Source organism: Chrysoperla carnea, chromosome 3, assembly GCF_905475395.1.
Source record: "Chrysoperla carnea chromosome 3, inChrCarn1.1, whole genome shotgun sequence".
NCBI lineage: Eukaryota > Metazoa > Arthropoda > Insecta > Neuroptera > Chrysopidae > Chrysoperla > Chrysoperla carnea.
The window spans coordinates 78,144,330-78,163,049 of record NC_058339.1 but is presented as its reverse complement, the minus strand read 5'-3'; the positions used below and the strand labels follow the sequence as shown (position 1 = coordinate 78,163,049).

The 18,720-nt window shown below is 27.5% G+C and overlaps 1 protein-coding gene across 1 annotated transcript in view; it reads left to right on the top strand.

Annotated features, from left to right (window-relative positions):
* The window catches only part of LOC123295787 (mitogen-activated protein kinase 1), a 208,225-nt gene that overhangs the window by 155,903 nt on the left and 33,602 nt on the right, over positions 1–18,720 (top strand). The window contains exon 2 of the mRNA XM_044877245.1: positions 1,749–1,875. Within this exon, the coding sequence (XP_044733180.1) occupies positions 1,749–1,875 (127 nt within the window). The remainder of the gene's footprint in view (positions 1–1,748; positions 1,876–18,720) is intronic.

Genomic DNA, 18,720 nt, shown 5'->3' with positions numbered 1-18,720 from the left:
ATTTATTATCGACTAGCTTGAAACCGCCTGCTTCACTGGGACTAAAAACCACTGCTTTATAGCCTCCACCTCTCTTGATCTCACTTATCTCCCTTCCATAACACTCGAAGGGATTGTTTTACTCAGCTAAAATATATGTTTTCAATTTTTCTTAGTGTAAAATTGTCAGAATCCATTGCGTATATCCTAAGAGATGGCCATGAATTGTTTGACATTTATTATTTTAATTTATGGTTCAAAATGATGACCAGAGATAGCAGGAGCAGTAAAATGTTAGATTGTAAATGACCATAGTTGTTAAACACACAGTATAAAAATATATATAAAAAAAAATTTAATTTTTTAATATTTTTTTGTTGTTGATATATCTTTATAAATTATAACGCATGTGTTATTCTGATGTATGAGCTACATAATGGTTCAGTTTCATTCAAATCCATCCATTAGTTTTGGGTGAAAGCGTTACAAACAAACAAACAAGCAAACATCCTTACTTTCACATTTATAATATATAGGGATGTGCTATATGCCATTTGAACGTATTCGAAATATAGAAGTAATTTTGTATAGAATGTATTTTCATCATCAGCATTCAATTAAACTTCTTTCTTTCTAATTCCTTAATTTTACTAATGGAGGACCCGGGAAGAAAATATTAAAAAATGACTTCAATATAGGTCAAATATTTTGTTAGTTTAGTAACAAAATTCAGACCTTTTATGGACTCAGTGTAGTAGAAGTAGTCACTTATTGAGCAAACTTAGAATGTACAAGTTAAATTTTTAAATAAATATATACCTAATTAATAAAAGTTTCCGATTTTATGAATTAAATCAACAGTTTTAAAACGCTTAAAAACTCAGCTTTCTTCGGGGATACACAGTAATACACAATAGCAAACGCAAACGCTCTCAGAAGCCAGATGTACTTCATTCCTACAAAATTTCGAAAAGAAAATAATTATTAAAAATCCAACCATCTTTAAATCAACATTTTCAGCTGTTAAACCGTTTTTTCCCAAATATATACCTATTTTTGTATAAAAATGTAATTTTGAATACATGGATGTGTAATGATATTTATATAAAAGTATCAGAACCTATATATGTTTATACAAAAGAAGCTTTATTTTAAATTATTCAATAGGGATTATATCCCATGCCTTATTCACCATGTAACAACAAAATGCTTTTAAGTATATGTAATAATTATACGATACGGTATGTCGAAGAATATAAAGTTCACTTATGCGAAAGATAGATATGTTACGAATATGTTTATGTAAATATTTACTGTTTTATGTTAGCACAAGTTTAAAAAAATACCTTATTGCAAACTCCATATGACCTCCATTTATTCACAGTCAATATATTCGACATCAAATTCAAATTCTCATAATTAAAAGGGAGAACCATAATGAACCACGTAAAATTTTTATGTTAATGAGAATATAAAGAAAATATGGTCTATGGCATGAAGTATGAGGTAGGGCTTTCTGGGGGACAATTAAAAAAAATGCGTCTGGAATGACAAATATGATGAATTCCATTTTCCGTAACAATTTTTTATTAAGAAAAATTTCAAATTTTTCCTAATATTATTTTTGCAGTAAATAGCCCAGGAAAATAAAGTTTTTTCTGCTTAAAAAGGTCGTTTCTTGCATCCAAATAAAATATATTCCAAGTTTTTTGTCAAAATCTTTAATCTTAAAAAATGTATATAATTTATTGTTGTTTTTTATGTTTTAGATCCGCATATGACAGTGTGACAAAAACAAAAGTGGCAATCAAGAAAATATCACCGTTTGAACATCAAACATACTGTCAAAGAACACTTAGAGAAATCAAGATACTTACTCGATTCAAACATGAAAATGTAAGTTTTTCAACTATTTATATTATTTATAAATAATAATAGAAAGTTATCGTTCGAGGTTTAATTCCTGACGTCTTTTAAAATCTTTAAAACATTCGAGGTTTAATTCCTGACGTCTTTTAAAAGGCATCTCAAAGTATAAAGTTCATTTCCTTCTAAACTTTTCAAACCAACTTAGACGTTTTCAATAGAAATATAAAATAAAACAAGTGAAAACAAACCAACAAACAATTGACTGAGTTAATTGTTGAAATACCATGTATAGACAGTGTTGATTACGAAATCGATTGTTTTTTTTACGTCATGTAAGTAAAGAGAGATAGTCAGCCATACATACATGTCATACTTACATGACTGATATTCCCATATAATACATACTATACCATGTTTGAACCCCATGTTTGAATGCGTCACGGGTAAACAATGATGTTTTCAAAAAAATGTTTCAAACTTTAGTTTATTTTTTTATAAGTACAATTTCTTACATTTAAACTTTTGTTCTATCTCTTACGGTTTACAAGATGGATTCTACGGACCGAAGACCCAATTGACCTATGTTGCTCATTTACGAACTCGACCTCAATTTTTACGTCCTGAGCACGCTGTAATTTCAAATTGATTACTTTTATCGTTTTTGAGTTATCGTTTTGTCAGACAGACAGGCAGACAGACAACCGGAAATGAACTAATTCGGCGTTACAAATTTTTGACTAAATTTAGTATACCTTGATATATTTCATAAAAATGGTTTCAAATACTAGAAAATTTTTGAATCCATCTTCTATTTATCTATTCTTCTTCATTTTAAACTCCAGTCAAAAATTATTCGAGTAAAAAATATTCCTATTACGTCCCACCACAATAAACGAATAATATAAATTTAACAAAAGAAAAATTATCTTCTCTCAACAAAACGAGATAAAAGGAGAAGGTATTTATTTAATTATAATATAATTGAATTATAAAATTTAAAAAAATTATTGAATCGATATTAATGCATCTAGCTAATGAAAATTGTAATTATTACATCTTTTCATTTTATATAAGACGGAATAATTGAAATTACCTCATTTAAAAAGAAAAAATTGAACATCTAAATAATTTTCTAGAACATTTTCTTCTTAATTGAAAAAAAATTATATTATTAAATTTGTTCGAACCAATAAATTCAAATAATAGTAGATAATATTATATTTTAATGAGCTTTAAATACATGGTTGAGGAGGATCAATTAAAGTAGATTTTTTATGCCCAGAACACAGTGTTAACGTTAGTCCTTCTTTAATGCCAACGATCTTATCCAAAGACCGTAGAACTGAATTGAGAAATTCAAAATTCTGTATCAGAACTCAAGGAAGTTATTCAAATATCAAGTAGCCCTCTTATTATACCCTGTATGTATGAAATATACATCAAGGTATGCTAATTTTAGCCCCAAGTTTGTAGCGCTTAGAAATAATGATGATACGAACAAAAGTTTCGTATAGGTGTTTATAAATTCATCTAATTAACAACACGATAACTCAAAACGAAAAAAAAATATCAAGCTGAAAATTTTATAGCGTAATCAAGACGTAAAAAGTGAGTAGGTATGTTAAATGAGCAACGTGTTCGTAGAACAACATCTTGAAAACCGTTAGATATAGAACAAAAATTAAATATAAAAAATGTTCCTTATTAAAGAATAAACAATTGTGTTTGAAAATTTTTTTTGTATACATCACTTTACCCGTGAGGATGCCAATTAGGGCAAAACTTTGGTAAGAATTTTCTCTAAAACTAAAAAAGATAAGCAGTTGAAAATCTGCAGGTAGCTTCAACTAATGGTGTGGTGAAAAATTATCGAAAAACGATGAAAAGTTCTAGAAAAATTGTGATTGTTCTTTAAACTCTTATAATTTATTAAAAATAATGCAAGCACTGTCATGCAACACTTTTTATGCATGGTATTTGTACAATTAGCTTAGCTAATTGGGTTTTTTCACTTGTTTAACTTTTTAATTTAAGAATTAGGTAGTTATTTAATAATTTAATAACTTTAAGCGTGAATATAGGAAAAAATTCAAATATCAAACAGAAAAAATATTGATGATGATAAATTTAAGGATAATTGCTTTTTAAAAGATGATAAATTAAAGGATAATTGCTAAAAGGTTACTGTTAATGAATTTTTCGATTTTTCTCCTTTCAAATTTTCCAGGCATTACTTTCAACAGCAACATTTACCTTAGATTCAAATGCGTTCCGGTTTTTAGTTAACGATGAATGCACTCACAATACTAAATTTTTTCTCCCATCGTGCACTTTTTGTACCTTACTATTATATCGTTCTACACTATTTGTTCTTAAGACATAAAAATTGCATGTACTCAATTGACAAATTCAATTTACTTATCATAAAAAAAAGGCAATTTTTTTACCCGTTTCAGTACAATAGAGAATTTTCCAAGATATTGAATATATGTCGTATTATATTATCTGAAATTAATCAAATCATAATAGTAAATGTTCAAGGCATATTTATCTGTATTTGTGTATATATCTGTATCTTTTTGCTATCTAAAGGGAAGATTATCTAGATAGTTCCTTTGCCTAGGCCGGCCTACTGCCATTTTTTAGTTTTCCTCTTATCTTTCGAAAAATTTAATTATTCATTATTTTCCCTAGTGGTTTATGCACTCTTTTCTTGTTTAAAAATTTAAAAAATCTTAGCAATACAGGCGTTTCGCCAAGGGCAGAAATTTTGGAATTATTCCAAGGCATGTTACTGAAATACCATCATAAAATCATCATGATAAGTATTGTTAATACTTGAAAATAATACGAGCGGGTAATTCAATCCCATAACGTGTTTGATGATAATTCGTCAATTTTGTAGAAGCCATTTAGGCTATGAAGGGCATTAAATACCATGACGAGATCTTATACAAAAACATTATCGGAATATTAGGGTTATGATAGCGAACTATTTCATTTTAGAATTTTTATTTCATTTCCCATATCCTTTGAGCATATATACAGTATGTCGAATTTAAGATGAAGACACCCTCATATTTTCGTTATTTATGGGAATATCGATTAAAATTTTGCACAGTCGTTCAGGATGATGGGTCTCATATTTGAAGAGTCTGTCGAGTTAATCGAAGTTAGAGAAGGTTTGAGATATCGAAAAAAATTTGCTTAGAATATTGTTTTTATATCCATATACCGATTTTCATGAAAAAATTCGCATTTTGAATTTTTTCATTATTTTGATCTTTACTCTTTGAAGTTGAAATCTCTATTATATTATAAATGGGAAATTAAGAATGTTTGTTTGTTTGTTACGCTTTCACGCTAAAACTAGCGAATGGTTTTTAATGAAATTGTACAGCAATATAGCTCATACTTCTGAATAGCACATGAGCTATAATTTCTAAATATATATTTAAAAAAATAAAAAATTTAATCTGATATTTACTATTTTTTACTCCATCTATAATCTTATGGTTCAAAATGATGATTATAGATGGAACAAATCTATAAGCATCATTTTGAACCATATATTAAAGTATACTGTAAAAATTTAAAATAGTAAATGTCAAACCATTCATAGGCAACTATTCTGATATACTCAATGAATTATGGCTATTTTAGATTTAAAAAAATTGAAAACTATGCACATCAAGAGAGGTGGTATCTATAAAGTTTTTTACTTTTAAGCCCAGGGAAACGGGCGGGTATCAAGCTAGTATTTGAATACATAACAATATTAAATTATCAATTTGTTCAGTTTTTACATAACATAGCACACTAGTTATAAAATGAAAAACGAAACTTTTATAACAGTGTGTTATGCAATGTAAAAACTGGACAAATTGATAATTTAATAGTGTTATGTATTCAAGTATTTCAATAAACTTGTAAACAATTTGAGTAAAGACCAAAATAATGAAAATATTAAAAAAGCTAATTTTTTCATGAAAATCGTTATATGGGTTGGTATGAAAAATTTTCTAAGCAACTTTTTCTGGTTTTTTCTCGATACATCTAACCATGTCTGACGCTAGGCAAAATTTTAAGAATTATTTGTCAATTTGTTGTAAATAATTTTAAAATTCTGATATCGGTTAAGTGTATTAAAAAATGTGACCCTCATCTTGTATTACTGTGCAAAATATCAAATCGATATTCCTATAAATAACGAAAATATGAGAGTGTCATCATCTTAAATGCGACACACTGTTTATTTCGTATAACGCGCGGTAAGGTACAACCTCAAAAGTAGAACTAACGTTGACAACTTTCTCAATGGAATGTGTACGTATGTATGTTGACAACATATTTATATTATTCTATTGTACAGAATAGTTGTTGTATGACAGTAATCTTTTGATAAAAGAGAAGAAAAAAAATTTTTACGTGAAAGAAAATATTAATAAGATTTATATCGTACGGTTTTTTTCTTCTATTTCTCTGAATGTAATCCAAAGAAGGAAAATCTTTTTTTCTTGTTAACTTTATTCGTTTTCTTTTTCTGTATTGGTTTTATACTTATGATTCTTCGAATATTTTTTTAATGATTTAGATAGTTTTTCGTCTGTTTTTCCTCAATTTTGACCAACTTTTAAAATAGTTGTAACTTTTGCAGTATGTCTCTTCTAATGTCTAGATTTTGATTCAATAACATCCAGGTCCAACACTCGCTTGGCGGTTGAATTCCTCTTAAAACACTGAATCGAAAAGTTTATCAGAATGAATAATTAGAGGTCCTTGTAGTCGATTATAAATTTGGACTTTTGGACAAAATTTGATTCCTTAAAAACAAGGAATCGTAGACAATGGTGATCGCTTTTTATAGAAAAATGTAAATATTCCATAATTTAAGGTAGTGCGAGCGCCAAGGCAAGTTTAAACTTGTGGTTGAAATTATTTGTAACTTATTTTCAATTTTGATGATGAATTTTGTGTAATGAATGTAGACGAAAAATAAAAATAAAGTTTTTCGATATCTGCCTTGATTTTCGAAATATGGAAAGCTAAATAATTAAACAAAAATTTCAATTTTCAATATTTTGAAAATTACTTTAGATATCGAAAAATTTTACTTTTCTTCTTATATTGCCAAGGTATAACATAATTCACCATCAAAATTGAAAAAATATATTTTTTTAAATATTTATGTTCCCACCGTGCTCATCCATCTTTAATTAGTCGGGCAAAACGGTTTTAGTTTTCAATAATTTATTAAGGTTTTAACTTTAATTTATTTAGTTTTTTATATTTTTATTTATACCGACTATGTTTAAAGTTTTAAAATCTATGAAAATATTCATCTACCGTTTTCCCTTCAGACCAATGTTAAATATGCCTACTTTTGAAATTATTTATTTATTTAAATAATTGGGCAACCCCCCCCTAAAATTTTCAGAATTTATTTAAACTAAATCTAACTTCATGTAAATCAAACCACTTATCTAAAATTGCCCTGGCATATAAATCAAGCCTCTAATACAAAGTTTTAAACTAAGCATTATAGTTTTAAATGACTTCAATATACTATACAAAAATAGCACATAAAATGATCGTAAAAGCTACGGGATACGACTGAGTATAAACAAATAAACAAACTAAAACAAACATTAAAACGCAAAGAAATCAGTTCTTAATGAGATTAAAATAATCATAAAAATTATTATTATTAACAAACTTTTCAAATAATATTATTGTTTATAAAAATTATTTAATTAATATTATAACACATTAAAATCATCAAATAAATAATAATTATGATTAATAATAATAATAATAAACTGATATGAAAAATAGTAAAATAAATAATAATTTAATAAAAAATATTATGATTTTAATGTTAAAACTTTTTTGTTATAATAGAACTATATATGTAAAATTTAATACAAATATAATTAAAATATTATTGCACGTTTATAAAATTAATAGATATTTTACAGTAAAATATGTTTATAACGATAAATACTGTATTAAAATTATTCGTCCCACACAGCCATGAGATAAGTAACTACTTAACTCACCTCTTTTTCGTGGGAAAAATAGTTTAATACCGCACTCATTTTCATTACCACGTACATTTTCAACCAATCAAATTAGCCAACACAATCAAAATTTAAACTAATAACATGTTACTATAGTAACTTTTTTAATGTTCAATAGGGCTTTTCATTTACAAAATGATTCTTTTTTGTTTCGGACTTTTTTCAATCAAGTAAAGACATACCTTATATCTTCTATCCTTGTCAAAAAGCACTGCTTGAAAAAGATATAATATATTTAACTTTCTTAGATTGAATAGTTTTTTGACAACTGTCCGAAACAAAAGCAAATCGATGAAAAGGCCTATAAGTCATGATAAATATTAAATTATAATTATCGGCTATTTTTTATATTTTAGAGGAGGTATGATAACGCATTATTAACGTAATTCTGCTATTACTCGACTTGCGTGCTACTTACTCGTTACACGCTACGTTAAGTTCGCATGCATACGTTAATAATGCTCTGGACTTGATTGTATCGTCAATACCTAACTATTACAAACTCGTCACAGAATAATTTTGAATGAATTGATCTTAATTTCTTGTATAAATAATCTGTTGTAGTAAAGACTCCAAAAAAATTTAGAATTCAATTTTAAAATTAACAAGCCGTTCACGTGAATGTTACTCCTATGGCCTACAACATCAACTTCCTCGAAAGAGAACATAACTTTCTATAACTGCCTTAAATGAATGTTTCACAAGAACTAGTTAAAATTACCTACAAATTTTCAACTCCCTATCTTTCATAATTTTAGAGAAAATCGACACCAAAGTTTTGTACTAATTAACGTCCTTACGAGTAAACAGTGACTTTTACAAAAAAATGTTGGAAACAAAAGTTGGAGAAAAATTTAAGAAACATTCTAACGGTTTATAAGATGACACAAATGACCTTTGTTGCTCATTTACAAACTCAAATTCGGTATTTTCAATTTCATCTCGACATTTCTATTCGTTTTTGAGTCATAGTGAACGGACAAACGGAAATGTACTAATTAAATGATTTTATAAACACCTATACCAAAATTATGTTCTTTTCACCAATATATCTAAGCGTTACAAACTTGGGACTAAAGTTAGTATACCTCTATAAATATTTCACAGGGTATAAAAATGAAAGTCTTCCTCCCCAAACACCCCAATTTTTATATGAGAACTTTGTCAGTCTTTTCAGCACATTTTAATAACGCAACGATTTGATACAAATTCGAGATTGTTATCACCTGTTATTCACGAGAAATAGTGAACGAAAAAATCTCTACAAACAAATGAACACACTTGTGTTCACGCGGATATAAATCTAAAAGTATTAATGCCGTGCAAAATTTGATTTGGATTTTCGAACCCATTTTTTATCATTTATATTCATTGAAAAGTAAAGTAACATTATTGTGGTAGGTAATACTTTTTTTGCACCTTAATTAAACAATTTTTACTATAAAATAAAATTTTCACATGTAATAACATTATGCATACGATATGTTTTAGTGTTGGATGTTTTAATAAAATATATATTTTAATTCATTTAATATTTAAATTATTAAATGTTTAATTTTTTGTATTCGCTCTCATGTAGAGAATAAAAAGTGTAATTATGTAAAATTTATTAAACAATAATTAGGTATTTTTATTACATACTATAAAATAAAATGTAATGAAAATAGGAAAAGGGCTGTAGCTAATAATAATTATTCTTTAAAGTGTTGAAATGTTTGTGAATAATTTTTATTTTTAACTTCCCAGTATAGAAGTTATACGAAGTACGTACATACGTTCGTGGTCGTTGTTTTCCAGATCGATATCGCGCGTTGAGGTGTCGATCGAAGCGAATTAATAACAATATGATCCGTAAATAATTTCATACTATTCGGTCGAGTCGTTTCGAGTCGGTCAAGCTTTTATTTTTTATTTTATTTTATATTGTCGCTCCAGACTTTCCCCAAGGCTTTTTTCTATTTGTTTTTTATAGTCCCTCTATTTATTTTAATGATTTCCTTGTGTGTTAATATAACAGAACCCACGACAGTAAAAAAAAATGACTCCAAAATTTAACACAGTGAACCGATGGTTATTATGTATTCATTAACGCTGCCGAATAGTAAATTGTATGGGAAACACTTGTAATACACACCAGATTATCTGGATTATCTTAGCCAGATAGTTAGGAGAAGCACTGCCTTAAATACGTGTCGACAAGGTCTATCCACGATTATTTCAGCTACTGAAATATGAGGCATGATTATCACCGATAAAATAGCCAAAATTCAGGCTGTAATCTAAAGGAAACGTGTTTTCTAAATTAAATGCATTTACAAAGGATGATTGGAACAAAGAAGACTTTTGGAATCAGAAATAAAGATATGAAACGATAAATACACTTCGTTGCTTCCTTGCTTTGGATGCTCAAAAGTAATGGAGCTTTTAACATAATGTTGCGAGACAGACTTTAAGTCTCCAACTGAGAGTTCATGTTATTTCAGCAATTGTTTTATTTTCAGTTCTACGACTGGAATCATGTTATAGGGAAATACATGTTTTTCCCATATTAGAAAAAGTAATATGATGCTTAGCAACAAAAAGTTTTCAACATCTGCTACTACAGTATTTACCTACAGACTACACTGTGAAAAAATAACATGACCTCCGGATAATATTTCAAATACAAACTTTCAAATATAGATCTCATCTGCCTGGTAAAACATTCAATTTACAAAATGTAACATGAAAAGGATACCAATCCGTAGCAATTTCGATAATTCAACCAAAGATCTGATATGTGAAACAAAACGAAAAACTTTAAGCCTTAAATTTAATTTTTAAAGGGAGGTGTTGTAGAACACCCGGTAGGAACTATATTCCTTTTGCTGTAAATTATGCTTTAGTCTGGATAAGTTAAAAATTGTCTAATATTTGAGTAACAAAGCAGAAATATTAAAAATATATCGACGTGGGTGAATTTTGTATTGACGAACCATCGTGTGAGAAGCGGATACCATAACCACAATACCATTGTCTCGTTGAGAATACTATTTATATTTCAGGATAATTAACTATAGAAAAAATCAATTCTTGTTAACTCAAGAAATATTTGTCTTGAGTTAACAAGTTTCTTCGATTTTTTCAATAATTCAGTTAAATAACAATCCCATCTCAAGTAGGTACAAAAAAGCCAAAACTTTGAAAAGTATGAAGTATTTACTAGCATTAGATACTTGATTGGGCAAAATTTGTGTATGGCATGAAAGAGTCAAAAATTTGAATGATTTAGTCAAATTTTGTCCGAAACATAAAAAAAGAACGAGAAGTGTCGTGGGACACCCGGTAAAAAATATATTCCTTTCGTATCTTGGTACATTATAAATGTAGCTCTTACTTTTTTTTATTTACAAGATATTTTCTGAAAATTTATTGTATTCATTTTAGAAGTAAAATAATGTTTGATTTTAATTTTGTTGCTACTTTTAGTTTTTAATATATGAATTAATTATAGTACTAGTTTAAAAAAGACATACTTCTGATTTAGTTGTCACCCCAGTATGTGCATGCATTACGTTTGGTTTGATCTGGATATTCCATCTTAGTTTTAACTTCTGATAACTATTACTCAATTTTTAAACCATGCATATATGTAATACGCAAGCTATACTAAGTTGAGTCCCAAATTTTTAACGCTTAAAAATATTGATGCTACGCACAAAATTTAGATATAGTTGTTCATAAAATCACCTAATTAGTCCATTACCTGTTATCCGTCCGTCCGTCTGTCAACACGATAACTCAAAAACGAGAAAAGATATCAACCCTTAATTTTTACAGCGAACTCAGGGCGTAAAAAGTGAGATCGAGTTCGTAAATGAGCAACATAGGTCAATTGGGTCTTTGGTCCGTTGGACCCATCTTTTAAACCGTTAGAGATAGAACAAAAGTTTAAATGTAAAAAATATTCCTTATAGCCAAAAATAACAAAATAACCAACTTTTGTTTGAAACATTTTTTTCATCACTGTTTAACCGTGAGGGCGGAAACTAGGCGTAAATTGTATAGTATATATTATATGGGAATATCAGTTATGTATGTGTGACATGTATGTATGTATGTTTAATGTGACAGAGTAATCAACACTTGTTTTAAATGATAAAACATAAAATTTTGACAAAAAAATACAAATTGACAGTTATAAAAGTATTTTTTGCATTCTCTCAAAATTCATGGGATGCTTAATCGATTGAAAAAGTTTTAGTTACCTAGATAACCTACATGTGGGTTCTTTGTGTTTGTAACAAACTGTAAAAGCAATAATATTACATCAAAGAAAATGGTATTTACGTATTTTAGCCTTTTTTATTTTACATAATATACAAAATATGATTTCTTTATCAAAAAGATTACAGTTAAATATTTCGGAGGAAAAGATCTCTTATTCTGAAAACTAAAGTATCCCTTTTTGTAACATTCTGTAAACAAATAGAATACAAAGTAAACAATTTCTCATAAATGATTGTTTTCATTTTATCAGTTGTTCGTCCGTGTACGCCGTACCGATGTACCAGAGACCTGAGAGACAACATTATCTAGAAAGTTATATATCTATTTCAAGCCATATATATTTTTTTTTCTCCTTAATATTGTCAAAATAAATTGATAGTTTCTTGTTAGAGTTGTCAAAAAACCCAAACATCATTTTATAGACGACATGTATTTTTAGATAGATATTATTTAAGCTTCTTACTTGAAAAACATTGTATATTTTATATACTTGTTTCTTTCACTTAACATATTATCAATTCTCTTATTTGAATTTATACATTCCTAAATATTGTAGCGTTCTACTCCCATATGTTCGATACGATAAAGAACCATTAAGTGAATTCTTTGAAAACTTTACTATACTTTAATGTTTAATACAAAAATACATTAATTGTTCCATACAAAATCAATTTACAATCTTGATTTCCAAATATATTTAATCCACAACCAATATATTTAAAAACTAATTTTTAATAATTCAACAACTAATTGAGATTGGACACTACACTATTGTGTATAAGTTTGATAGAAAATGTTATTTATATAAGCCTTGATTACATAACTTTAAAGTATAACGATTATAATATCATACAAGGTTTTCAAAAAGTTTCAAAACTAACTTTGGTCTTGAAAATTAAGGAGACAAATGGTCCAAGTTAACATTGCAGAAAAAGTTTTTAAGAAAATAATTTTTTTAGACAAAAATTGCAGAAAAAATTTGTGTATAAAATTTTTTTTAAATCGTATAGTTTCGGTAGAAATTGAATGCAAAGTCCTGTCGGATTGTTTTGTCATTTGATTATTGCGCGCTCTAACCGGTTTTTTGAAATGTTAACAATAAAGTTTTTTAAAATTATTAAATTTCTACTTTCAATTCTCCTGTTTTAATTTTCGATATCAGAAGAAGATCCGATACTTTTCAAAAACTCTGTTTGTTGAAATTGAGTTATATATTCGATAAATATAATGATAATTATTGATAAAGTTTTGACATCGAACACATACATACTCGTACATGGGTACATCCACATGGTCTTTCAACCTTTTGGGATCGTAGTTATATTATATACAAGGTGAATGTGTTTAGTGGTGTTATATAATGTTTTAAATTAAAAAAGTTATATAAACTAAATTTATTTATAGTAATTTATTTTACTTATTAAAATTTATTATTTTACCAAAAAATATTTATTTTTGAAGTAAAAACTTTAAACAAATATCATTATATTAAAAAATTTTGAGCCCAAAATTCTATAATTCTAGCTGCCTTTTGAATTAGTTATTAGAGCAGGAAAAATGAAAAACCTTTCCAAAAATTAGGAAAAGTTAGGTTGGAACTTTGCTTATGACGTCATTCAAAACAATTTCTTCGAAAGGCACTATTCGAAGAAAATTTTCCAATAAATCCAATAAAAAAGATTTGTTTTTTTTAAGGCAATTTTTTCTAAATCGAATGAACAAACGCACAAAAAGCTACATTTTTGGTATCAATTACTGCCTTAAACTATTCGGACTACAAAAAAAGTTTGCGTATTTATACAGAACAACTTTTTAATTTAAAGCGTTCATATAATGTTTGTCAGTTATGAATCAGAGTGAGTTTTTAATTGAACCTGAAAAATCAAAATCAAATTCGATGTCGGTATAAATATATTGTATGGGATGTGTGCCTTTGAACCCAACATTTTTCGTTGAAGCATTTCCCTCGATTAAATGTGTTAATCGAGTTTCAATCATAGGTCAACTTAAAAAAGACACCTAGTATACAGAAATTTTTCTACAATTTCTTGAAAATAACTAAATGGCTGGTTTTAGTTCAATCCCTAAATGTTCTAAAATCTATCAAAAAATATATATTTTTATTGTATTGCCATTTTCTTATCAATTTTTTTACAAAAAAACACGTCTTTTTCACATTTTTTTTTTTAATTTGATAAATAAAATTTGATAAAAAACAAGACCCTTTAATGGTCTAGTTATTCAATACACCACTACTATTTTTGTAAGATTTATGACCATATTATCTGCTTGGCGTCATAAATAATTTTCTCAATACCCATACATCTCTATATATTATAAATGTGAAAGTAAGCAAGTTTGTTTGTTTGTTTGTTTGTTACGCTTTCATGCTTAAACTAGCGAATATATCAGAATAACACATGAACTTTAATTTATTAAGATATATTTAAAAAAAATAAAAAAATTTAATTTAATTTGACATTTGACATTACCATAAATTACAGATTTCTGTAAAATTAGTCATTTGACATTACCATAAATTACAGATTTCTGTAAAAATAGTCAATCTAAAATATTTCACAGCCAAATTCTCTGATATACTCAATGAATAATTACTATTATACATTTAAAAAAATAAAAAACCATACATATATTTTACCTGTGTAAAACAATCCTTACCATTATTTCGAGCGTTATAGAAAGAGGATAAGCGAGAGCAATCTTATCAATCTTTACTTTTAAACCCAGCGAAGCGAGTGGGTATCCCTCTAGTATTACAATAAAAGTATTTATTCTAGTATCTTCTATGTTTATACCGAATATATAAAACAAAAGAAAGTGTTATATAGGTAAATGCTTCTATATAGGTAAATGCTTGAAGCATTTTGCGTCAGATAAACCGATTGTTTCTCTCAATACTTGATCTATATAGAAAAGTTTTATATACATAAGTAGATTGTTTGTTGGTACATTTCACATTAATCACTTTATACATTATTATGTATAATATTGATTAGTTTTACAACAAAAATAACAACTTTTTAGTTTACCAACAAACAAAAAACTGAAAGTTAAATATATAATGATTATATATATATATATATATATATATATATATATATATATATATATATATATATATGTTTGTATGTTAAAGTTAATATACTACACCAAGATCAACAAAAAATGTAAATAAAAAGTTGTGGACTCACTTTTAAAAGTGTTTTCAACGAATATCTGATGATTCGGAATAATTATTTAAAGTCAAACATAAAAGCCCTATAATGGAAATTAGGCATTTGACTCAGGAAAAACTCCGCGCTATCGGATTTTTATGAGATTTCAAAATCATATTCATGAGACATAGTGCATTTTCTCCATTTGAAAAGAAACGCGTATTTAAGCCTCACTTTCAGCTATACACGAAAAAATATATTATTTTATTTTTTCAAACGAAAATATAACTGATATTCCCATATAATACATACTACACAATTTACGCCTAATTTGCGCAATCAGTAAACTCAGGGTAAACAGTGATGTTTACGAAAAAATGTGTCAAACACTAGTTGCTTTGTTTTTTATAAGGAATATTTTTTACAATTAAACTTTTCTCTCAATTGATCTATTTTGCTCATTTACGAACTCAACCTCACTTTTTACGTCCTTAGAACGCTGTAATTTCAGTTTGGTAATTTTATTTCGCTTTTGAGTTATCGTGTTCACAGGCGGACGGACGGACAACCGAAAATGAACTAATTAGGTAATTTTATGAACACCTATAACTAAATTGTTTGCGTAGCATCAATATTTGTAAGCGTTACAAACTTGGGACTAAACTTAGTATACCTTGATCTATATTACATATATATATGGTATAAAAAGGTTCAAAAATAAAATTAATTTAATGACACAGAACCATAATTTTATATTAGTATTTTCATTTAAATATTAAAAATATTTGGATAATTTAAATTGCAAAGTAAACTTTTTATTCTTGTTTTTATGAAAATTTGAATAATATATGAAAGATATTACATTTTATTTATAAGTATTCCTAAATTTGAACAAAAAAATGAAGAGAAAAATACATTAATCATAATATTTAACGAATAATAATAAATTATTGAAAATTTAAAAAAAATCATTTCTTTGTTTTCCCATTAATATCGTAAAATTTTATTCTATGTTACACAAGAAAATCTTCAAATGGGAATTCCGTTAATGTTTAACAAGTGTGTAATCCCACGAAATTTGGGCCATACTTTTCAAATTTGTGGTCAAAATTAACCTATCTCTATTAGATTTCAAGAATGTGGAGGTCTGGTTTCGGAAATAAGCACTTAAGTGATAACTAGTAGCGAAAAACTGACATCACAGCTGAAAAGAATGACCCGAAATTAGTGGGTTTCAAAAAAAATTCCGATAAGATCAGATCAAAATTGCCTGTGTTATTTAAAAAAATCGAATTTTTGAACTTGATAACGTCATCAAAATTCAAAATATTTAATTTTGCTCTATAACATCGAAATTTTATCCAATTTTGATAAACAAAGTATGTAATCCCACTAAATTTGGACCATACTTTTCAAATTTTTGGTCAAAATTAACCTAGCACTAATAGGTTTCAAGAATGTGGAGGTTTGGTTTCGGAATTAAGCACATAAGTGATAACTAGCGAAAAACTGACATCACAGCTGAAAAGAATGACCCAAAATTAGTGGGTTTCAAAAAAAATTCCGATAAGATCGGATCAAAATTGCCTGTGTTATTAAAAAAATCGAATTTTTGAACTTGATGACGTCATCAAAATTCAAAATATTTAATTTTGCTCTATTACATCGAAATTTTATCCAATTTTGATAAACAAAGTATGTAATCCTACTAAATTTGGGCCATACTTTTCAAATTTGTGGTCAAAATTAACCTATCTCTATTAGATTTCAAGAATGTGGAGGTCTGGTTTCGAAATTAAGCACATAAATTATAAAAGATAACTAGGGAAAAACTGACATCACAGCTGAAAAGAATGACCCAAAATTAGTGGGTTTCAAAAAAAATTCCAATAAGATCGGATCAAAATTGCCTGTGTTATTAAAAAAATCGAATTTTTGAACTCTATGACGTCATCAAAATTCAAAATATTTAATTTTGCTCTATTACATCGAAATTTTATCCAATTTTATAAACAAAGTATGTAATCCTACTAAATTTGGGCCATACTTTTCAAATTTTTGGTCAAAATTAACCTAGCACTAATAGGTTTCAAGAATGTGGAGGTCTGGTTTCGGAATTAAGCACATAAGTGATAACTAGCGAAAAACTGACATCACAGCTGAAAAGAATGACCCAAAATTAGTGGGTTTCAAAAAAAATTCCAATAAGATCGGATCAAAATTGCCTGTGTTATTAAAAAAATCGAATTTTTGAACTTGATGACGTCATCAAAATTCAAAATATTTAATTTTGCTCTATTACATCGAAATTTTATCCAATTTTGATAAACAAAGTATGTAATCCTACTAAATTTGGGCCATACTTTTCAAATTTGTGGTCAAAATTAACCTATCTCTATTAGATTTCAAGAATGTGGAGGTCTGGTTTCGGAATTAAGCACATAAGTGATAACTAGCGAAAAACTGATATCACAGCTGAAAAGAATGACCCGAAATTAGTGGGTTTCAAAAAAAATTCCAATAAGATCGGATCAAAATTGCCTGTGTTATTAAAAAAATCGAATTTTTGAACTTGATGACGTCATCAAAATTCAAAATATTTAATTTTGCTCTATTACATCGAAATTTTATCCAATTTTGATAAACAAAGTATGTAATCCTACTAAATTTGGGCCATACTTTTCAAATTTGTGGTCAAAATTAACCTATCTCTATTAGATTTCAAGAATGTGGAGGTCTGGTTGCGGAATTAAGCACATAAGTGATAACTAGCGAAAAACTGATATCACAGCTGAAAAGAATGACCCAAAATTAGTGGGTTTCAAAAAAAATTCCGATAAGATCGGATCAAAATTGCCTGTGTTATTAAAAAAATCGAATTTTTGAACTTGATGACGTCATCAAAATTCAAAATATTTAATTTTGCTCTATTACATCGAAATTTTATCCAATTTTGATAAACAAAGTATGTAATCCTACTAAATTTGGGCCATACTTTTCAAATTTGTGGTCAAAATTAACCTATCTCTATTAGATTTCAAGAATGTGGAGGTCTGGTTTCGGAATTAAGCACATAAGTGATAACTAGCGAAAAACTGATATCACAGCTGAAAAAAATGACCCGAAATTAGTGGGTTTCAAAAAAAATTCCAATAAGATCGGATTAAAATTGCCTGTGTTATTTAAAAAAATCGAATTTATGAACTTGATGACGTCATCAAAATTCAAAATATTTAATTTTGCTCTATTACATCGAAATTTTATCCAATTTTGATAAACAAAGTATGTAATCCTACTAAATTTGGGCCATATTTTTCAAATTTTTGGTCAAAATTAACCTATCTCTA